The sequence below is a fragment of the Oryctolagus cuniculus genome, chromosome 7 (genome assembly GCF_964237555.1).
Source record: "Oryctolagus cuniculus chromosome 7, mOryCun1.1, whole genome shotgun sequence".
NCBI classification, from domain to species: Eukaryota; Metazoa; Chordata; class Mammalia; order Lagomorpha; family Leporidae; genus Oryctolagus; species Oryctolagus cuniculus.
Genome location: NC_091438.1, coordinates 8,032,548 through 8,055,016, shown reverse-complemented (window position 1 = coordinate 8,055,016; position 22,469 = coordinate 8,032,548). Strand labels below are relative to the sequence as shown.

The 22,469-nt window shown below is 44.7% G+C and overlaps 1 protein-coding gene across 7 annotated transcripts in view; it reads right to left on the bottom strand.

The window, feature by feature from the left end:
• TOR1AIP1 (torsin 1A interacting protein 1) overlaps positions 1–22,469 on the bottom strand; it is a 41,498-nt gene that overhangs the window by 13,824 nt on the left and 5,205 nt on the right. For 4 of the 7 annotated variants that reach the window (XM_017345538.3, XM_051858262.2, XM_051858264.2 and 1 more), the window contains exons 2-6: positions 20,783–20,860; positions 13,162–13,221; positions 12,437–12,481; positions 4,567–4,608; positions 3,671–3,757 (exon numbers count right to left, since the gene is read on the bottom strand). In XM_017345538.3, coding sequence (XP_017201027.3) covers positions 3,671–3,757; positions 4,567–4,608; positions 12,437–12,481; positions 13,162–13,221; positions 20,783–20,860 — 312 coding nt within the window. Of the gene's footprint in view, positions 1–3,670; positions 3,758–4,566; positions 4,609–12,436; positions 12,482–13,161; positions 13,222–20,782; positions 20,861–21,519; positions 21,743–22,469 lie in introns of those variants that run through there. The other 3 variants (XM_051858263.2, XM_051858266.2, XM_051858267.2) reach the window with 2 other exon arrangements.

Genomic DNA, 22,469 nt, shown 5'->3' with positions numbered 1-22,469 from the left:
TTAGTGAAGACTGGCCCAGAACAAACCTAGGAAACTAGTATTCTTCTTAATATTTCTCAATATTTTGTTCTTGAGCTAGAGTTTTCTTTTGCATTTGGGTATGTATGCTTCAAAAGGGCACAAGGACTTACTAGAATTCTAAAAAGACACAGGACCTGGGATTTATGTAGTTCCAAATAGCTATATGCTGGCAGCAATGGTAGCTAATTCTTGGCTACATGAATAGTTTACTTGGTATCTAACTTTTTAGAGCTTCAGGTACACATATATGAAACTAATGACAGGCCGGCGCCGCGGCTCACTAGGCTAATCCTCCGCCTAGCGGCGCCGGCACACCGGGTTCTAGTCCCGGTCGGGGCGCCGGATTCTGTCCCGGTTGCCCCTCTTCCAGGCCAGCCCTCTGCTGTGGCCAGGGAGTACAGTGGAGGATGGCCCAGGTGCTTGGGCCCTGCACCCCATGGGAGACCAGGAAAAGCACCTGGCTCCTGGCTCCTGCCATCGGATCAGCGCAGTGCGCCGGCCGCAGCGCGCCGGCCGTGGCGGCCATTGGAGGGTGAACCAACGGCAAAAGGAAGACCTTTCTCTCTGTCTCTCTCTCTCACTGTCCACTCTGCCTGTAAAAAATAAAAAAAAAAAAAAGAAACTAATGACAGCACTTAATTTGAGTGTCTACCATGTGCCAGACTTTCTAAAGGCTTTGGATACATGAGATAATGACCCAGATGGGAGACTGAGGAACGTGGAAGACAGGCAGTTATCTGAGGGTGTGTACCTGGCAAGTGCGGCACTGGGACCCAGCGTGTGGCTCCAGAGCTCTTAGTCATGCTCAGGTGCTGCATTTCTCCTTGTCAGGATTTCGTATCCGCAAAGAAGGGGGAAAGGATGGGTGGGACGTGCTCAGATACCAAATGCCCATAAACCAGCGTCTGGGCTTATTCTGAGAGTGGAATAATGAAGTACACTCAGGAATTCCAGGAAGGCTCAAGGGATGGGGAGGGGGCAGGGAAGAGTTACTTTTCCACAGGACTAAAACATAAAGTTACTCATTTGGCACTGCCTAAAACCTCCATTACAACGTGGTGCCTGACGGATGTTCGAGGGCGTGTCTGCAGCTGCTGCGGTTAAGCCACATAAGATTGGACCACCGGCAGGGATAGGTCTGCTTTGGTCCTGGACACGTGCACAGTGCGTGATCCCTATACTTTGCTTAAGGTGCCCCTGTGCGTGGTCCACCCACGCCTGCGTGACCTTTTCGCTGATTGGCTCCCCTGCTGCGCATGTCCTTCGTAAGCTTTATAAGCCTGCACACTTCCTCAATAAAGTAGTTGCTGCTTCGACAGAATTCACAGGTGCTTGCTGTGTTCTTCACCCGTCGACCTTACCCTTCCCATTCACCTTGTCGGGGAGTGCTTGTATTGTTCCCTGCTGGTCAGGGGCCAGCCTCAGGCTTAAGACCCCAACAGTTACTCATTATGGGGTTTATAAATTGCCCAGAGGGGCCAGCACTGTGGCGTAGTGGGTATAGCTGCCGCTCGCAGTGCCAGCACCCCATTTGGGCACCAGTTCTTGTCCCGGCTGCTCCACTTCCAATCCAGCTCTCTTCTTATAGCCTGGGAAAGCAGTGGAAGATGGCCCAAGTCCTTGGGCCCCTGCACCCACTAGGAGACCCGGAAAAAGCTCCTGGCTCCTGGCTTTGGATCAGCTCAGCTCTGCCCGTTGTGGCCAATTGGGGAGTGAACCAGCAGATGGAAGACCTCTCTTTCTCTCTCTCTCTGCCTCTCCTTCTCTAACTCTTCCAAATAAATAAATAAATCTTTAAAAAAAAATTGCCCAGAATGCTCTTAAGCCCCAAATAGGTATTTTTTTTTTTAAAGATTAATGTCCTTATTTGAAGGGCAGAATTACAGAGAAAGAGGGAGAGATGGAGACACACACACATAGAGATTTTTTTCCACTGATTTATTTCCCAAAATGGCTACAATAACTAGGACTGGGCCAGTCCAGGCCTGGAACTCCATCCAGATCTCCCATGTAATTGGGGCATCTTGTACTACTTTCCCAGGCATATTAGCAGGAGGCTGGATCAGAAGTGGAGCAGCTGGGACTCACACAGGTGCACATATGGGATGCCGGTGTCACCGGTGGTAGTTTAACCCACTCTGCCACAATGCCAGCCCCCAAATTAGTATGTTTTTCTCTGAGACATCACATTGCCTACTCGAGCACTGGTTGGAGTGCTGGCTACTCTGCTTCTGATCCAGCTTTCTGCTAATGCATCTGGGAAGGCAGCTGATGACGGCCTAAATGCTTGTGTTCTGCCACCCATGTTGCTGTTCCTGAGCGAGTGCAAACAAAGGAGCAGCACACACTGATACAATCTGATGGTCCTTTATTGCCGGTGGTGGAGAGTGGGCTCGTGCCCCAGAGCTCTTAACCCCAAGGCCCAAAGCAACAGGGTTTATAAAGGCGGAAAACCACAAAATCGGGAGGAATACATGGTTACTGGGGTCAAGCTGACCTAAAGCCTATGAGAAACTATATCAATTATACTCTTAACAATTTCAACTATAATCTTGACATTAATCCAGCTCTCGGCTTAAATCCTATGTAGGACATAGATAAATTACATTTTTATCATTAACCCAGGTGCAGCCTATCCGCTTCCAAGCTTGAACGATCATGCTAGGGGGTTTCTATGCTTTGCCAAGTGTGACGTAGTAAACTGCTATTGTCTGACTGTTTTAGATCACAGTTTCAGACCAGAGACTCATGGTGGGAGAGGGAAGGTGCTTTCCCAGAATGGAGTCTCAGGTGCTCCAAAATGGAGTTCCTACTGTCAAGGTGTTACTTCAATGTGCGAGGGCCAGATGGGTTCCAGACTCTTGGCTTCAGCCTGGCCAGGGCTGGCTGTTGTTGGCATCTGGGGAGTGACCCAGCAGATGGAAGGTCAGTCTCTCTCTGTAAAAGTGTAACTCTGCCTTTCAAATAAATCTTAAAGAACTTCCTAAAAATAAGTAACAATTCTGATAGTGTGATGAGTCTCACTTGCAATATGATCAGTTTCTCTACAAAATTAAAACATGCAACTATTCTTTGGAGAATACAAATATCTAATATTCCCTAAATATCAAAGTAGGTGAAAAGTGTTTTCTTTCTTTAGATAGTACATGACATCTCATGGTCTGTTTAGTTATTATTCAGCCATGTGAAACAGACAAGGAATGACTTTGATAATCAAAAGCAAAGTTTGTACGTTTTTAACAATTTTTTTGTTTGAGAGAGAGACACCCAGAGAGGGGGGTGTTCCCTACCTGCTGGCTCATTGCCAAAGTGCCTGCAATGGTTACAGCCTAGCCAGGAGCTAGGAACTCAAACACATGCAAGGCAGGAGCCCAATTCCTGAGCCATCACTGCTGCCTCCCAGGTTCTGCACTGGCAGGAAATCAGGATCAGGATCTGGAGTCGGATTAACCCAGGCATTCTGATACGGGATGCAGGAATCTTAACTGCTAGCCCAAATGCCTATCCTTAACAAATTAGTTAAAAAACAAAAACAAAAACAAAAACCTGGAAGTATTTTTCTCAAAAAGAAAATTTAAAGAGTACCTTTCTATTTTACCTAAAGGTTAGCTCCTATGAGAAGAGTCATACATACAGAAAGCAGTATTACCTCCAGAGTCAACAGAATCCCCGGATCTGACCTTGACAGTGGTGACATCGCTGAAAGAGCTCTCCTGATCGTCATCTTCAGTTTCTCCTACAGAGAAGCCAACAATATATCACGGTAGTCGTTATTCTAGTGCTCAAAACACTGGAATTAAACAAGCAATTCAACAAAATGAAGACGTTTAGAAGATCAGCTAGAGAACTGCTGCTTATTTACTATGCTCGCTGTTTTGAATCACAAAGTCCTAAATGAGTTAAAAGTAGCTCGACTGTTCTGTGTTCTCTGGGGCACATGACTATCTCCTCAACAAATACTCAGAGTTGTAGCTAACAGACTATCAGGGATTTAATACAGAGTAAAACTGAACACATGAGCATTCAACAGTGCAACAATTCTACTCCATGGGGGAGGGAACCACTTAGTAACTAAATCTAGACCAGAGCAGTGGGGACTGTATGTGTGCTGCTAAATGTGCACTTTGGGGAGGGTAGTGTACACACACACACACACACACAAACATTTCAGTATGGAGGTGACTAATCTCGGATTGTACAGGCTCAACAGTGGACTAAAATCTACTCTTGTACTTTTCAAACATAGACTGGTTATAAAAATTTGGAAAAGTTCTCATTTTAATACCACAATCAAAGGACATCACATGTCCCAAACAAAAAACACCAGCTTTGTTAAACTGAACTCAGATAAAAGCTTAAAATTCAGAAAGGCTGTCCTTCAGTCTACCTGCTATATTCTGTTTTATTCGTTCAGGTAAGTATAAACTTTTTTTCTGAAGCAAAAGATACCATTTTCTGCTCTCACTTCCTATGTACCTACCAAAATAGCTTCTTACACAAAGAAAAATACTTATAATATACTGCATGATACTTAAAAAGAAATACCTTCTTCAGAGAAATTGACCTTTGGTTGGATAATGGTGGCTTCTAGAAGAGAAAAACAAACATGTTGTATAAAACATCAAAAGTTAAAGCTTATTTATGAATGAGTAACTTTTCTATTAAATAATAGTAACTTATTTATTTATAAATAAGAGTAATTTATGAAAATGAACACCAAGACACAGTAAATAAACTCTATTAAATCATGAAGAATCTACTTCCTTCTATCTCAAAAATAAGCCCAACACAAACTAGAATCAATTTCCCATCAGTCGCACGTCTGTGCGTGCAGTGACACATACTCCATCCCCTGGCGCTGGCATTCTCACTCTACTTGCCAGGCTGCCCACACTCAGTGCGAAGCCTGACTCACCCTGCTGAACTGACAGATCAGTTCTCTAGTGCCCTGTGCAGCCAGAGAGGAAGTCAGGTCAGACACCCTCTCTAGTTCCAGTAGGCCCGTACACATCACTGTTTCTCAGGGCAACTGACAATTTGAACAGAGATAAACGAGCAGAAAACGTCAACTCTTAAATGCAGTATGTTTACTCGGGCTTTGCTAACCCCAACCCCTTTAACATAAAATAAAGGGCGATATGCCAAAACGCGAGCATTGCGTAACTACACTGAAACATTGCTGAGTGATCAAACGGGGACAAGTCTATGGTCCAGACTGCTCCAAAAAGCTGAGGATGTCTCTTTTCAGCTTCCATCTCTACTTAGTTTTAACTTCTATTTGCTCTTTAAAAGGGGGCATAAGTTGTCAGTACCACAACGGAGCAACCCACGCCAAACAGAGTGACTGGGAGGCTGTGTGAGCGCGTGCTGAGAGCACAAAGCCTATCTGCACGTGCAAACACTCCAGGTAAGGGGTGGCACTGTGGCGCAGCAGGGCAAGCCGCCACTGTGACACTGGCGCACCATACTGGAGTCAGGGCTCAAGTCCTGGCCACCCTGCTTCCAATCCAAGCTAATCTGCCAGCGCTCCGGGGAAACAGCAGACAATGGCGCCAGTGTGTCGGTCCCGTCCCTGCTCTCTTGGATGGAGTTACTGGTTTCCGGCTTCAGCCTAGCCCAGGCCTGGCTGCGGTGGTCATTTGGGGGAGTGAACCAGTGGATGAAAAAGCTCTCTGTAATCCCTGTCACTCTGCCTTTCAGATTAAAAAAAAAAAAAAATCCTTAAAAATTTCTGAGTCATTTCTATGAAGATATCTCAGTCTTACAAATGAGTAATCACCAACTCCTGCAATGAGTTCCTGTAGCCAGTGAGGTTTATTTCAACACAGCCCTGTGGACTTCCCCTTGCCCAGCCCTCTCCGGTGTGCCTTTGCAACACTACAGCACATACAACCCAGACTGCAATCCCCCACTATTCCCAAATAAACTCTTTGTTTCAGTATCATTGTGATAATGCTTCAGTTTTATATCATTCATTTCTTTACTAATATAGCATGCAAACAGAAGCTTTAAAAAAGTCAGTCATCATCTTACTAAGTCCAAAATACAACTTTGTAGATGCTAGTTTTCAAAAACATCTTCATGTAAGTTATCTGATTCCATTTGGGGGGCGGGGTGTGAACCAACGGAAGGAAGACCCTTCTCTCTGTCTCTCCCTGTCTAACTCTGCCTGTCAAAAAAAAAAAAAAAAAAAGTTATCTGATATCCTTAACATCATTGAGGAAATTTTGCAGGACCAGCGATGTGGCACAGTGGGTTAAACTGCTGCATGCAATGCTGGCAGCCATATGGGCGCCAGTTCAAGTCCTAGGTGCTCCACTTCTGATCTAGCTCCCCACTAATGTGCCTAGGAAAGAAGCAGAGAACAGCCCACGAGCTTGGGCCCCTGCACCCATGTAGGAGACCCAGAAGAGGCTCCTGGCTCCTGGCTTCAGCCTGGCACAGCTCCAGCTGTTGCAGTCATTTGGGGAGTGAACCAGCAGATCTCTCTCTCTCTCTCTCTCTCTAAGTTGGCCTTTTAAATAAAAATAAAAAGATGAAAATTTCCACAAGTAACCATTTCATTCATTTTCATGATTTTAACCTAAGCTGCAAACAACATATACATAAATATTTAAACACAATCTGATGAAGAATCATAGCCATCTATGACTACAATTTCATTTCCTTCTCATTACTCAGCTTCCTTTATTTTAAAACTGGTGGCTATGTGTAGAAGGTTAACGCACTTAAAATTTTTTTTTAAAAAAAGGTATTACTCTTCCCTATGCTCATGCAGAAGCTTTGAGAAATTAAAATCTTACTTGGGGCAAAAACATCCCCAACAACAAGTTACTTTCAGAGATTACAAAGGCTGTGGCTCTAATAAATACACGGATAAATGGCAATAAACTACGCTGTTAAGGAGGAGCAGTTACTTTTCCAACAACCCCAACCAAATTGACCTTTATGTTTAAGAATAAATCACCTGCAGTCAATTACTTTCTTTGGTAGAAGCCAACTTCTTTCTGTTCACTTTTTTTGTGTGGCCACGTTATTTTTTTATTTAAAGGAAAATACCAAATTCCAGCTATATCCCAGCCTCTGAGACCCAGAAAATTACTTGGATATTTTGAAAGCATCTACAGTTCCGCTACAGCTCTTACTATTTCCAGGGACACAAGGGATGCGCCTGGAGTGAGGAGTGATGGTACTCAAGAAAATACAATAAATGGGACTCAAGGAAACAAAACCTGTGTTTTGTCTGGGGCGAAGCTAAGAAAATACCAGAAGTTCAGTTGCTGTGATTCATCAAGAGAAGACTAGACAGAAGACAAGAGTTTTATTTCCTTTCTCGTTCTGCTGTCAACATGAGCTAGTAGGAATGGTGTAATAAATAGGCATCCAGGAAAGTATAGTAACAACTGTATTTACTCTCAGAATAACCAAGTGCAATTTAGGTGATTTGCAAACTTTAGTCCTGCCATTGATACAAATCAAAGGTTGGCAAACTGATTCCATAAAGGGTCAAACAGTAAATATTCTGGATTTTGTAATCCACATACAGTGTCTGTCACAAGAATTTTTTTCTGAAAATGTAATAATCCTTAGTTCACAGACTATACAAAACAGATCATGGGGAGATTTTTACCCTGAGAACATAGTTTCCTGATTCCTGGTACGGACACCTTGAAGACTGTTCGTGGTCAATCATACTACAGGCTGAGCACCCCTCATCTGAAATGCTTGGGATCAGGTGCGTTTTAGATTTGGGGTTTATTTGGATTTTGGAGTATTTGCACATCCATAAGGACATATGTTGGGCATGAGACTCAAACCTATCATGAAATTCACTTATATTTCATGTACAACTGTTACACACGTAGTCTGAAACTAATTTTCTATAACAAAAGAACTCTGAGCATGAAACAGTCTCAGGTTACAGAACTGTCCACTTGTGTCTTGTCCATGCTCAAAAACTTTTGGATTTGGAACATTCCGATTATTTGGAATAGGGAAGCTCAGTCTATATTGAGAACAGAGTCATCATGAGGCCACGTGAAGGAGAGATTAAAGTCTGAGGATATCACTAGTATTCAAACCCCATGAATGGTCATTTCATACTTCAAAATGTACTACTAATATCACTATACAAGTAATATCAATCTCACAGAAAACTACTTTAAAATGGAAAGCACTTTTAAGTAGTTTGTATTATACATCATTTATAAAAATGATTTCTAATCTTGCATACAAAGGAAAAGTGTTGCATTATTTCAACTCCAAGTTCTTTTCCAACTAAGAATGTATGGCTTAAAACACTGAGTTTTTAAACAGTACCCTTGGGAAACTGGTGGGTTAAAGTACACACGAGCAACTGCACACTGCGAGGATCATTTTCAGTACCCATATACTACAAATCCTTAATCTCTAAGGAAATCAGCCTGAGCTTAAGCAAAAGATGAATTTAATAGAGGAAGTTGCAACTACTTATAAAGAAAAATGACAGTTTCCTCTTTTTGCCTCATCTACAAGTTTAGAAAAGGAAATTTAAAACTAAGTTCAACCACATTTAATGTGGGTCCACTTAAAGCCAAGATCTTGGCATTCTATGTCCTATACCAAGACAAATGCTGAAAAAATTTTAATCCAGATCAACACACATGGCAAAAGACACTAATTTTTATTGAAAATATCTCAATATAGGTTCTAAATTAAGGAGAAAAATCTTAATTATTAAATCATTATCTTTTTCTTGACAATGTGAATTTAACAAATGCTAATAAAATGACCCTATATGTAAGGAAATTAAAAGACTCCATTGGCCGGCGCCGCGGCTCACTAGGCTAATCCTCTGCCTTGCGGCGCCGGCACACTGGGTTCTAGTCCCAGTCGGGGCGCCGGATTCTGTCCCGGTTGCCCCTCTTCCAGGCCAGCTCTCTATGTGGCCCGGGAGTGCAGTGGAGGATGGCCCAAGTGCTTGGGCCCTGCACCCCATGGGAGACCAGGATAAGTACCTGGCTCCTGCCTTTGGATCAGCGCGGTGCGCCGGCCGCAGCGTTCTGGCTGCGGCGGCCATTGGAGGGTGAACCAACGGCAAAGGAAGACCTTTCTCTCTGTCTCTCTCTCACTGTCCACTCTGCCTGTCAAAAAAAAAAAAAAAAAAAAAAAAGACTCCATTGAGAGACTACTGGAACTCATAAGAGAGTTTTGTAAAGTTGTAGGATATAAATATCAACACACAAACATCAATAGCCTGTGTATACACAAACAATGCCATTGCTGAGAAAGAGGAGGCAAGATCAGTCCCATTCACAGTAACTACAAAAGGAAAAAAGAATTCAAATACCTTGGAATCAGTTTAACCAAGGATATAAAAGATCTCTACAATGAAAATTACAAAAATTTTTTTTTTTTTTTTGACAGGCAGAGTGGACAGTGAGAGAGAGAGAGAGAGAGAGAAAGGTCTTCCTTTTGCCGCTGGTTCACCCTCCAATGGCCGCCATGGCTGGCGCGCTGCAGCCAGCGAACCGCGCTAATCAGATGGCAGGAGCCAGGTACTTCTCCTGGTCTCCCATGGGGTGCAGGGCCCAAGCACTTGGGCCATCCTCCACTGCACTCCCTGGCCACAGCAGAGAGCTGGCCTGGAAGAGGGGCAACCGGGACAGAATCCGGCGCCCCGACTGGGACTAGAACCTGGTGTGCCGGTGCCGCAGGTGGAGGATTAGCCTATTGAGCCGCGGCGCCGGCCGAAAATTACAAAATATTAAAGAAAGAAATAGAAGATCACACACACACAGAGAAAAATCTTTCGTTTGTGGATTGGAAGAATTAATATCACCAAATTGTCCATACAACCAAAATCAATTTACAGATTCAATGCCATCCAAATCAAAATACAAAGGACATTCTTTTCAGATTTAGAAAAAAATGATGCTAAAGTTCACATGGAAACACAAGAGATCCCAAATACCTAAAGCAAAGACAGAGGTATCACAATACAGATTTCAAGACACAGTATCGGGGCCGGCACCGTGGCTCAATAGGCTAATCCTCCGCCTTGTGGCGCCGGCACACCAGGTTCTAGTCCCGGTCAGGGCACCAGATTCTGTCCCGGTTGCCCCTCTTCCAGGCCAGCTCTCTACTGTGGCCAGGGAGTGCAGTGGAGGATGGCCCAAGTGCTTGGGCCCTGCACCCGCATGGGAGACCAGGAGAAGCACCTCACTCCCGGCTTCGGATCAGCGCGGTGCGCCGGCTGCAGCGGCCATTGGAGGGTGAACCAACGGTAAAGGAAGACCTTTCTCTCTGTCACTCTCTCTCACTGTCACTCTGCCTGTCAAAAATAGAAAATAAATAAATAAAAGACACAGTATGGGGGCTGGCCCGGTGGCTCAGTAGGTTAATCCTCCGCCTGCGGCGCCATCATCCTATATGGGTGCTGCTTCTAGTCCCAGCTGCTTCTCTTTTGATCCAGCTCTCTGCTATGGCCCAGGAGGGCAGTGGAGGATGGCCCAAGTGCTTGGGCCTAGGCACCCGCATGGGTATCCCAGAAGAAGTTCCTGGCTCCTGGCTTCGGATCAGCTCAGCTCCAGTCGTTGCAGCCATCTGGTGAGTAAACCAGCAGGTGGAAGACCTTTTTCTCTGTCCCTCCCTCTCACTGTCTGTAATTCTACCTCTCAAATAAATAAATAAATAAGATCTGAAAAAAGAAAAAAAAGAACATACTACAGGGCAGTTATAATCAAAACAGCTTGTTACTCACACAAAAATAGACATGTAGACCACTGGAACAGAACAGAAGCCCTAGAAATTAATCCACACAGCTACAACCAACCAATCTTTGACAAACAAGCTAAAATCAATCCCTGGAGAAAGGACAGTCTCTTCAACAAACGGTGCTGGGAAAATTGCATCTATGCGTGCAGAAGTATGAAACAAGACCCTAACTCTTACACCTTATATAAAAATCAACTCAGAATGGATCAAGGATCTAAATCTACAACCTGATACCACCAGGTCACTAGAGGACAACATTGGGGAAACCCTGCAAGACACTGGCATAGGAAAAGACCCAGACACACAGGCAATAAAAGCAAAAAGAGACAAATGGGTTTACATCAAGTTAAGAAGCTTTTGCAGTGCCAAGGTAACACTCAACAAAGTGAAAAGGCAACCGACAGAATGGGAGAAAATATTTGCAAACTATGTAACTAATAAAGGATTAATATCCAGTATATATAAAGAGCTCAAGAAACTCAACAACAACAAAACAAATAATTCATTTAAGAAACGGCAAAGGACATGAACAGGCATTTTTTAAAGGATGAAATTCAAATGGCCAACAGATAAATGAAAAGATGCTCAGGATCACTAGTCATCAGGGAAATGCAAATAAAAAACTCAATGAGGTTTCACCACACCCCAGATGGAATGGCTAACATCCAAAAATCAAAAAACAGCAAATGCTGGTGAGGTTGTGGGGTAAGAGGTACTCTAATACACTGTTGGTAGAAATGTAAACTAGTACAACCATAGGGAAGACAGAATAGAGATTCCCCAGAAATCTGCAAATGGATGCCCTCCTCATCCTACTCCTGACTGAGAACTTACCCAAATGGAATGAAATCAGCACATGAAAGAGCTATCTGTACCCCCAGAAAACTGCAGCTGAATTCACAATAGCTAAGACATGGAAGCAACTCAGATGTCCATCAACTGGTGACTGGACAAAGAAAATGTGGTATAATACACATACACTATGGAATTCTACTCAGCCGTAAATAAATGAAATCAAATGAAATCCTCGCTTTTCCAACAAAACAGATGCAACTGGAAACTATCACACTTATTGAAACAAATCAGTCCCAGAAAGACAAGACCAATATCATATGTTTTCTCTGGCATATGGCAGTTAATACAGAATATAAAAAGATGCATAGGGACCAGCCAGACCTCTTGTTTATGATTGCTGTTTTTAGCCCTTGTATGCACTCCTGTGGAACTGTGTGATATCTTCCTACCTTTCACTTGTTGAATATCATGTTAGTGGCAAACTGAGCCCGTGATTACAGAGATTGAAAACACGTCTTTGAAAAAATTAAAGAAAAAAAGGAAGAAAGGAGGGGGACTGAGAGAGGGAGTGGGGGGAAGGGAATTTTGGTTATCATCTCAGAACTGTACCTATGAAATATGTGAAATCTATTCTCTTTATATTAATCAAAACTAAGTTCATTTGTTACCATACTCTTGTATAAATTTAAATAAGATAATTACAGACAGAACAAAAAGCAAGGGTAGTAAGATCAGGACAGTACCTACAAGCTGAGATAATGAATGAAGTAACATTCTAAAGCCAGTGCCCAAACGTGTACTCTTGCATTCTACTGATAAGCAGAACTCTCAAAAACAACCTGTAGGAATTAAAAGATAAACGAACCTAATTCACTCATTTTAGTATTTTCATTTGTTTTGTTTGCTGAATCTGCAAGAGAGAACAAGGAAAGGATTAGAATGGTACAGGAAATGCATCATATGGTTCTTGACCACAGCTTCAGCATCAAAACCTTAACAGATTTTATCATTACAGCATTTAAAAGGAGTCAACCATCTACTGGAAAAAAAAAAAAACGTAATTCTTAAAGAGAAGGCTGAGAAGCAGCAGAAACGTAACATAAAGATAAGTTTCCTTTTTAGTTCTCATGATAAAGCATCCAATAAACACAGAAAACTAAGTAGAAGTAGATTTATTTGAGTGATCTTAATACTTTTCTTTCAGAGTCATGAACCCATTATATATTGTAAATATATTTTGTAAAGTTTTAGTCAAAAAGAAATGTAACAGGCAGGGAAAGTCTGCAGCTCTTAGCCACAAAGCCTCAGTCTTGTTACCAACAAATAACCACATCAACATATAAGAAATAAACATTGAAAAAGAACAAAGGAAGTCTTTTTTATACTGGTATGAATCTCCTGACATATGCTAAATAAAAATAGAATCAAGAAGGTGCAGAAAAGAGTACTCAACAGACCTACATCTGTGTTTAAAAAGGGAGAAAAAAGATTATTTATAAGTGAATTTCCTTAAATCTCCATTTTGAGTTTTGAATACGTGTAGTCCTCTACATTTGTAGAAAAGTTTTAACAGTCAAAGCGATCTCTTACCAGATCGTGGGCTTCTTAGAGGGGGTCTACAGAGGCTGATTACAGGATCTTCACTCAACACTAATACAGGAAGAGAACACATTTAAAAGTAAGTAAAATGTGAAACACACTAGATTGATTATGCAATCATTCCCATATTTATGTATCAAAAGCCTATGCAGCTTTCTAGAAAACCAGAGACAGGCTTCTTCGCTAAGAGACAGCCTCTTGCAAACTAGTGACAACAGTAAACCAGAGACAAGCTTCCTGCCATATGAAATTTATGATCAGGGAGGGTACTGGGGCACAGTGGGCTAAGCTGCTACTTGGGACATCTGCATATTGTATCAGAATGCCTGGTTCAAGTCCTGTCTACTCCATGCTTCCAATCCAGTCTCCTGTTAATGTGCCAGGGAGGCAGTGGATGATGGCCCACGTACTCGATTGGGTTCCTGTTACCCATGTGTGAGACCTAGATGGAATTTTTGGCTCCTGACTTCAGCCTGACACAGCCTTGGCTATTCTGGGCATTTGGAGAGTGAACCTGGGGATGAAAGAGATCTCCTTCTGTCTTTATCACTCTGCCTTTCAAATAAATAACTCTTTTTTAAAAATCATGGTCTTGATGGAGAAATTCAGCTTTTCCTCAGCAGACCAGATTTGCACCAAAGGAAAAGAACACTAAATAAAATGTTTAGAAACTGTTAGATGAGACTAGTATTTAGCCTGGCAGCTCTACCTGTTCCCTGTAATAGGGTTTGATACCCAGCTCTGGTTCCTGACTTCAGGTTCCTACTAGTGTAGACCCTGGGAAACAACAGTGATGGTTCGAGTTCCCACCACCCATGCAGCAGACCTGGGTTACAGGCTCCTGGCTCCCAGCTTCAGCCTCGGCCCAGTGTGGGGAGCAACTCGGACTAGACTAAGTTACTGGAATTTAGACTTATTCTATGCATCTGCTCTCCCACAATATGGCGCTGAGAAGGGAGTAAACAACTTCTATGCAGCTGCCTCTCGCCAACTTGAGTGATGACCTGCAGGAGCTGATCCTGCTCCTGATTGGAGGAGAGCAGCGTACTCGGCGTGTGGGTAGCAGAGTTGGGATTGGTGGAAGAGGACTATAAAGGAGGAGAGAGACAACATGCACCAGGAACATCTAAGGGGAACATCCGGATAACACCTGAGCAGCCCCCGAGAGAGCCGGCCGGCGGTGTGCCGCTCCCCCGCGGAAGTGGGGAAAGTGGCAGGGGGAGCCGCCCTTCCATGGAGGTGGAAGGATCGGCAGCCAATCTGGGAAGAACCAGCAGCAAACCCGGGAAGGGCCGAGCAGACAAAAGAACAGCGCAGGGTCCTGTATCGTTCCTCCACGAATGGGGGAGCAACAGCCCAGCCCCAGTGGTTGTGCACATTTAGGGAGTGAATCACTGGATTGGAGGTATTCTCCCATTCTCTCTTTGCCTCATCGTGTGTGTGTGTGTGTGTGTGTGTGTATAGAAAGAGAGAGAGACAGAGAGAGAGAGAGGGAGGGAGGGAGGGAGAGTGGAGAGTGGGAGGGAGGGAGAGGGAGACACACACACACACATAAAAATCTGGAGAATGAATGAATGTTATGCAGCTATAGAATCAAGCCTTCTTGACAAAACAATAGGTATTCAAAAATATTTATGATCATGTGGCTGGAAATCACAACTGGTAGGACAAAAATGCCTATTTAATGGTAGGAAGAGTAAATGACATTTGTCCTAATAATTTTTAGATTATAAAATTACTTTCATGATTCCCAGAAGGAGTGAATCTGGCTATAGATGTGCAATAGTATATGTATGTATATATATATAGACTGAATTGATTAAGCAACCTGGGATTTCAAACTATATCCATACTCTAAACTAGTATGAATATAATCAATCAATATTTCAGGTTTTCTAAAAACAGGTTAACAAATGACACAGTTTTTACCAGGCTGAAATATGATCCTTTGGCCCAGGTCTTACATTCTGAAGATATCTTTGCATAAATTCCTCCCAGATAACACTAGTGGCCCATGTACACTTCTAGTGCTATTTCAGAACCAGCTAAGGGCCGATGTTGTGGCACAGTGGGTTAAGCCGGGGCTTACAATGCTGCCATCCTGGCTCGAGTCCTGGCTGCTCTGCTTGCCATCAAGCTCCCTGCTAATGTACCCGGCAAAGCAGCTGAAGGTGGCTCAAGTACTTGAGTCCCTGCCACCCATGCAGAACACATGGATGGAGTCCCTGGCTCCTGGCTTCGGCCTGGCCCAGTCCTGGCTGTTGCAACTATTCGGAGAGTGAATCAGTGTATGGAAGATCTCTCTGTCTCTCCCCCTCCTTCACTCTGCCTTTCAAATTAAATAAATCTTAAAAAAAAAAAAAAAAAAAAAAAAAAGGAAAAAGAAAGCCAAAGTTAAATTTAAAGTATACAATTTTACAAGGAAAAAGGGCCTATCTTTAAACTTCTAATTAACACAGATCTCCACCAAGAAGTTACTCCCATTTAAATTATTTCTTAACACTTTACAAGCATTTATTTAATAATTCCCTAAATTGTTTTTCCTTTTATTGAAATGCATGAAGTGGGAATATGCCAAATATTAGCTGTAGTTAGATTTTAAAAAGTATCTTTTCAGAGGAAGAGACAATGAGTCTCACAAATCTCCCAAATATGGACATCTCTCTCTTTTAAAAAAAAGATTTATGTATTTATTTATATGAAAGGCAGAGTTAGAGAAAAGAAAACGCAGAGTGATCTTCCATCTGCTGGTTCACTCCCCAAATGGTCATGGCTGGACCAGGCTGAATCCAGGAGCCAGGAGCTTCTTCTGGGTCTCCCATGTGAGTACAGGGGCCTAAGCCTTTGGGCCAACTTCTACAGCGTTTCCAGGCACATTAGCAGGGAGCTGGATCAGAAGTGGAATGCCCACACGGATGCTGGCACCTACTGTACCACAGTGCCAGCCCCAGATGGGGATATCTTTATTGCTGATTATACTGACTGCACTATGCTACTGACACGGGGTGGAGGATGGGCAGGGGGGTCCATTCAATCCATTATCTATACTGGGAAAGGTTGTGTCTTTTCAATTTCCATTTATATGATAAGATTTCTTGAGAAATGGAAATATATGTTAAGCAAAATTTGATGAACCTCACATCTCTTGTAAAGTTCTATGATAAAAACAAATCCCTTATGATCTATGTTTTCCAGTGTACAAAGTGATTTCGCCTGTGCAACTCATGTCTCCAGCGGCCCCATGAGTTACCCAGGGTAAATAATACAAAGTCCATGGCTCAAGGCAGGAGTCCTCTGCTCTCTCCCCGTTATGCAAGCCGTGTGCCTCATTAGCAGCCCTGAAATACAGGCCTAATACACATTCCAAAGACTGTTCGAGATTTTTGATTATATACAAGTTGATCATCCCTAACCTGAAAATCTGAAATGCTCCCAAATCCGAAATTTTTTGAGCATTTACGTGATGCCACAAACTGGAAATTCCACAGCTAACTGCATATGACAGGTCATGATGAAAATAGTGTATAAAATTACCTCAGGCTATGTACAAAAAGTGTATATACAAAACATAAATGAATTTCATGATTAAACTTTGGGCTCCATCCCTAAGGAATCTCATTATATATACAGGCAAATATTTCAAAATCTGAACAAAGTATCTCAAGCACTTCTGGTCCCAACCATTTCAGATAAAAGCTACTCAGCCTCTAACAGTATTACCATGGTCTAGGCTGGCGCTCAACAGTCTTCATTACACCAGCACTTAACTCTGTAATTCCTTAAAATTTATTTTGGATTGAAAAATTAATATATTTTTGTTTTTTCAAGTGTAAGGGACACAGAACTGAATCTACTGTAAATAAGTTCAAAATTACGGCTTTTTCAAATGGTTTGCAAAATCTGATTATAGCTTTCCATATAACATTTTTCTAAGATGGTTTATAATCTTTTTGGGGGGAATATTTATTTTATTTATTTGAAAGAGTTATAGAGAAAAATAGAGACAAAGAGAGAGGTGCAGGGGCTCAAGCACTTGGGTCATCTTCTGCTGCTTTCCTAGGTGCATTAGCAGGGAGCTAGATCAGAAGTGGAGCAGCCAGGACTTGAACCATAGCCCATATGGGATGCTGGCACTGCAGGTCAGGGCTTGTAACCCATTGTGCCACAGTGCTGGCCCCAGTTTATAATCTTAAAACCACTAACATGGTCTATTAAAGGAATTAAGCAGGGGCCAGTACCATGGCACAGCAGGTTAAGCCACTGGCTGCAACACCTACATCCCATATCAGAGTGCTGGTTACAGATTTGGCCGTTCTGCTTCTGATCCAGCTTCCTTTTTTTTAAAGATTTATTTTATTTATTTGAAAGACAGAGTTACAGAGAAAGGTAGAGACAGAGAGAAGGGTCTTCTATCCGCTGGTTCACTCCCCAGATGGCCGCAACGGCCACAGCTGCGTCGATCCGGAGCCAGGAGCTTCTTCCGGGTTTTCCATGCGGGTGCAAGGACCCAAGGACTTGGGCCATCTTCTGCTGCTTTCCCAGGCCATAGCAGAGAGCTCTGGTCCAGCTTCCTTTAAATGCAGCGGAGAAGATAGCCGATGACAGCCCAAACGCTTAGGCCCCTTGACACCCACATGAGAGACCTGGATGAAATTCTTGACTCCTGGCGTCACTCTGGCCCAGTCCTGGCTGCTGTGGTCACTTGGAGAATGAACCACTGGATAGAAGGGCTCCCTCTCTCTGAAGCTGTGTCTTTCAAATAAATAAATCTTTCAATAAGTTAATTGAGCAAATAACTGTTCATTTGAAACTGAAATTGATTCCAAATCAAGAATAGAATAGTTCAAATTATACAGTATAATCTTATTAGATACAAATAAGCCAGGATCTGAGTAATAAAAACCAAGAATGTTCAGTTTCAATAGAGCTGTAATCACTTATTATTGTGTGACCTTCCTTATATCAATAAACAAGCAGATTGCAAAGAAATGGAACTGAAAGACAAAGAATAACTAATTGAACTTAATCTTAAAAAAAAAAAAAGATTTTATTTATTTCTTTGACAGGTAGAGTTACAGACATGGAGAGAGAGACAGAGAGAAAGGTCTTCCTTTCCCTAAATGGCCGCAATGGCTGGAGCTGTGCCAATACGAAGTCAGGAGCCAGGTGCCTCTTCCCGGTCTCCTATGCGGGTGCAGGGGCTCAAGCACCTGGGCCATCTTCCACTGCTATCCCAGGCCACAGCAAAGAGCTGGACAGGAAGAGAAGCAGCCAAGACTAGAACCAGCGCCCATATGGGGATGCTGGCACCACAGGTGGAGGAGTGCGCCATGGCGCATGCCCCTAATCTGATTTTAATCTTTTCCCCAGCTTTTCAAAATACTTTCAATACTTAAAAAACCATTTATATATATAAAATAATCATCTATGTATCTATTTGAGAGAGAAAGCCAGAGCCCTAGCTGCTGGGTCACTCACCAAATGACCCCAACAGATGAGGCTGGGCCAGGCTGAAGCTGGGAGTCAGGCAGGACCCAATTCAGGTCTCTCACGTGATTGGCAGGACCCAACTACTCGAGCCTTGAGCTGGTACCTCACAGGGTCAGCATTACCAGGGAGTTAGAGTTGGGAGCAGGGTCAGAATTCGAGCCCAGTTACTCCAGTAAGGGATGTGGGCATCCCAAGTGGCACCTTAACCACTAGGTCGAGCATCCTCTCTCCCCAAATTTTAATTTATTTTTTATTTTTTTAACAGGCAGAGTGGACAGTGAGAGAGAGAGAGTGACAGAGACAAAGGTCTTCCTTTGCCGTTGGTTCACCCTCCAATGGCTGCCGCGGCTGGCACGCTGCGGCCGGCGCACCACGCTGATCCGATGGCAGGAGCCAGGTGCTTCTCCTGGTCTCCCATGGGGTGCAGGGCCCAAGCACTTGGCCCATCCTCCACTGCACTCCCTGGCCACAGCAGAGAGCTGGCCTGGAAGAGGGGCAACCGGGATAGAATCCGGCGCCCCGACCGGGACTAGAACCCGGTGTGCCGGTGCCGCAAGGCGGAGGATTAGCCTAGTGAGCCGCGGCGCCAGCCACCAAATTTTAATTTTAATGTCTGTTAAAAGTATTTCTTTGTCTTTGTTTTTAAAGATTTATTTTATTTATTTGAAAGGCGGAGTTATAGAGAAAGAGGGACAGACAGAGAGATCTTCCATCAGCTAGTTCACTCTCCAAATGGCCGGGTCTGGGACAGGGCAAAACCAGGAGTCTAGAACACTATCCAGGTCTCCCATGTAGGTGGCAGGGGCCCAAGCACTTGGGCCATCTTTTGCTGCTTTCCTGGACACACTAGCAAGGAGCTGGATCAGATGTGGAGCAGCCGTTACAGATGGTGGCTTAACCTGCTGTGCTACGATGCCAGCACCCAAAGTGTTATTTATTTGAAAGGCAGGCTGACAGAGAGGGACAGACAGAAAGAAGTTTTGGCATATGCTGGTTCACTCCCCAATGCCTGTAATAACCGGGGCTGGGTCAGGCCAAAGCCAAGAGGAACCTGGAACTCCATGTGGGGTTGCAGAGACCCAAGTAATTAAACCATCATCTGCTGTCTCTCAGGATGTACCAACAGGAAGCTGGATCAGATGTGCAGGAGTCAGGACTTGAACCAGCACTCTGACAATGGCATGTGGGCATCCCAAGCAGTGGCTTGACCTGCTATACCACTACGGCCATCTGTAATGTGCATTTTAAAAATCTGGAGGGGCCAGTGCTGTAGTGTAGCAGGTAAAACCTCCACCTATAGTGCCGGCATCCTATATGGGCACCAGTTTGCGTCCTGGCTGCTCTACTTCCAGTCCAGCTCTCTGCTGTGGCCTGGGAAAGCGGCAGAAGACGGCCCAAGTGCTTGTACCCTTGCCACTGCAGCCATCTGGGGAGTGAACCATCAGATGGAAGACTTCTCTCTCTCTGCCTCTCTGTAACTCTGCCTTTCAAATAAGTAAATGAGCTGGTGTTTAGCCTAGAGTTAAAACGGCCACATTCCACATCAAAGTACCTGGATTTAAACCCCAGCTCTAGCGGCCGACTCCAGCTTCCTGCCTCCCATGTGGGAGATGTGCACTGTGTTCCTGCTCCCAGATTCAGCCCTTGGCCCAGCCCTGGCCAAGCCAGGCATTTAGGAAATAAGTCAGTAGGTGACAGCTTGCTCTCCCTCCAGAAAAAAACAAAAGGGTGTGTGTGTGTGTGTGCAGTATTGCAGCATAGTGGGTTAAGCCCTGTGTGTGATCCCAGCATCCCATATGGGTGTCCAATTCAAGTCCCGGCTGCTCCACTTCCAATCCAGCTCCCTGGTAGCGTGCCTGGGAAAGCCGTGGAAGATGGCCTGAATACTTGGGTCCCTGTCACTCCTGTGGGAGACCCAGATGTATCTCCTGGCTCCTCGGGTCCAGCTCTGGCCATTGCAGCCATCTGGGGAGTGAACCAGAGGATGGAAAATTTCTGTCTCCCCCCACTTCTGTAACTTTGCTTCTAAAAGAAAGAAATCATTAAAAAAGGAGAAAATGATGCTCCCTTGCTTCTAAGAAAAAGTTGGCAGATAAACAGAAAAACAAAAAGTTACGCTTACCTGGAATCTCTTGTGTTCTCCTGACAGTTTTCTTTGAGTCTGTTTGACTTAAAACAGTTTGGGAAGATGGTTCATCTTCTAAAGAACAGACAGAACCAGAGTTAACATTCAGAATATGTGACATTGGAGAGAATGACACAGGTTATGCATATTTAACAGCAATATGCAAATATAACAAAAATATAAATAATCAATTTCTTTAGAAACACACACTTAGGTTTACTTAGGAATTAGAATTCTTGTATGGGACAGGGTATAAATAATTCATACAAATATAAAAATAAACTAGTCGCTATTGTTGCTGTACAACAGAAAATACTTTAGAAAATTAAACGGGAGGGAAGAATGGTTATCTTAGAATTGTACCTATGAAATACATGAAATTGTTCTCTTTACAACCATTTTTTAAAAGAAAAGATGGACTATAGTGTCAAAAATGATGAAGAGAGCAGCTGGAAGAGTGAAATGTTGAGAAGATATACTAAAATAGAGATCGATTCTTTATATGTTTTAGAAAAGTGCTCACTGCATCAGGCTGGGGGGGGGGGGGAGTCAACACGAGGTAACAGGTGCTTAGCCGGCCTACCAGGTGCCCAGCAGGGGAGGAGAAACAAAATTAACACAAGTCCCTAAGTTACTATTTAGTCAATGTGTTAGGGCCCTCGCCTTCAACAAGTCTCTAATCTTCGGAGAGAGAGAGGCTAACAGAGGTGGCAGACGGTCTTGGGTGTCTATACCCGAGACCAAGAAGTCTTCAAAGGCGTCAGCCGACTGTTGACAGATACGCGACGACCCGGCAGCCGGCCCGCTGACCTGGGCTGACCTAGGCTGACCCTCGGCCTCTGTCTGCATCACAGGGCCCGTGCGCACCTCACAGATGCCTCAGCTTCCCCTGCCCGCGCCTTGGCGGCCGGGCGTGGGCGCGAGGGCCGGGCTTCGCGGGGCTGACCACACTCATGTGCCCCACGCTCACGGGCCACGAGGACACCGTGGGGACTGACCCACACTGACTGTGCCCCACGCGGACACCGAGGGGACTGACCACACTCCTGTGCCCCACGCTCGCGGACACCGTGGGTTCTGACCACACTCCTGTGCCCCACGCTCGCGGGCACCGTGGGGACTGACCACACTCCTGTGCTCCACGCTCGCGGGCCACGCCGACACCGAGGGGGCTGACCCACATTCATGTGCCCCACGCTCACGGGCCACGAGGACACCGTGGGGACTGACCCACACTGACTGTGCCCCACGCGGACACCGAGGGGACTGACCACACTCCTGTGCCCCACGCTCGCGGGCACCGAGGGGACTGACCACACTCCTGTGCCCCACGCTCGCGGGCCACGCGGACACCGTGGGGACTGACCACACTCCTGTGCCCCACGCTCGCGGGCCACGCGGACACCGTGGGGACTGACCACACTCCTGTGCCCCACGCTCGCGGGCCGCGCGGACACCGTGTGGACTGACCACACTCCTGTGCCCCACGCTCGCGGGCCGCGCGGACACCGTGGGGACTGACCACACTCCTGTGCCCCACGCTCGCGGGCCGCGCGGACACCGTGGGGGCTGACCACACTCCTGTGCCGCACGCTCGCGGGCCACGCGGACACACGCCCCCTGCCCAGCGGCCGCCGAGGGGGCAGCCCGGGTCCTCACTTCCATCTCAGTGCAAGCACTTGGG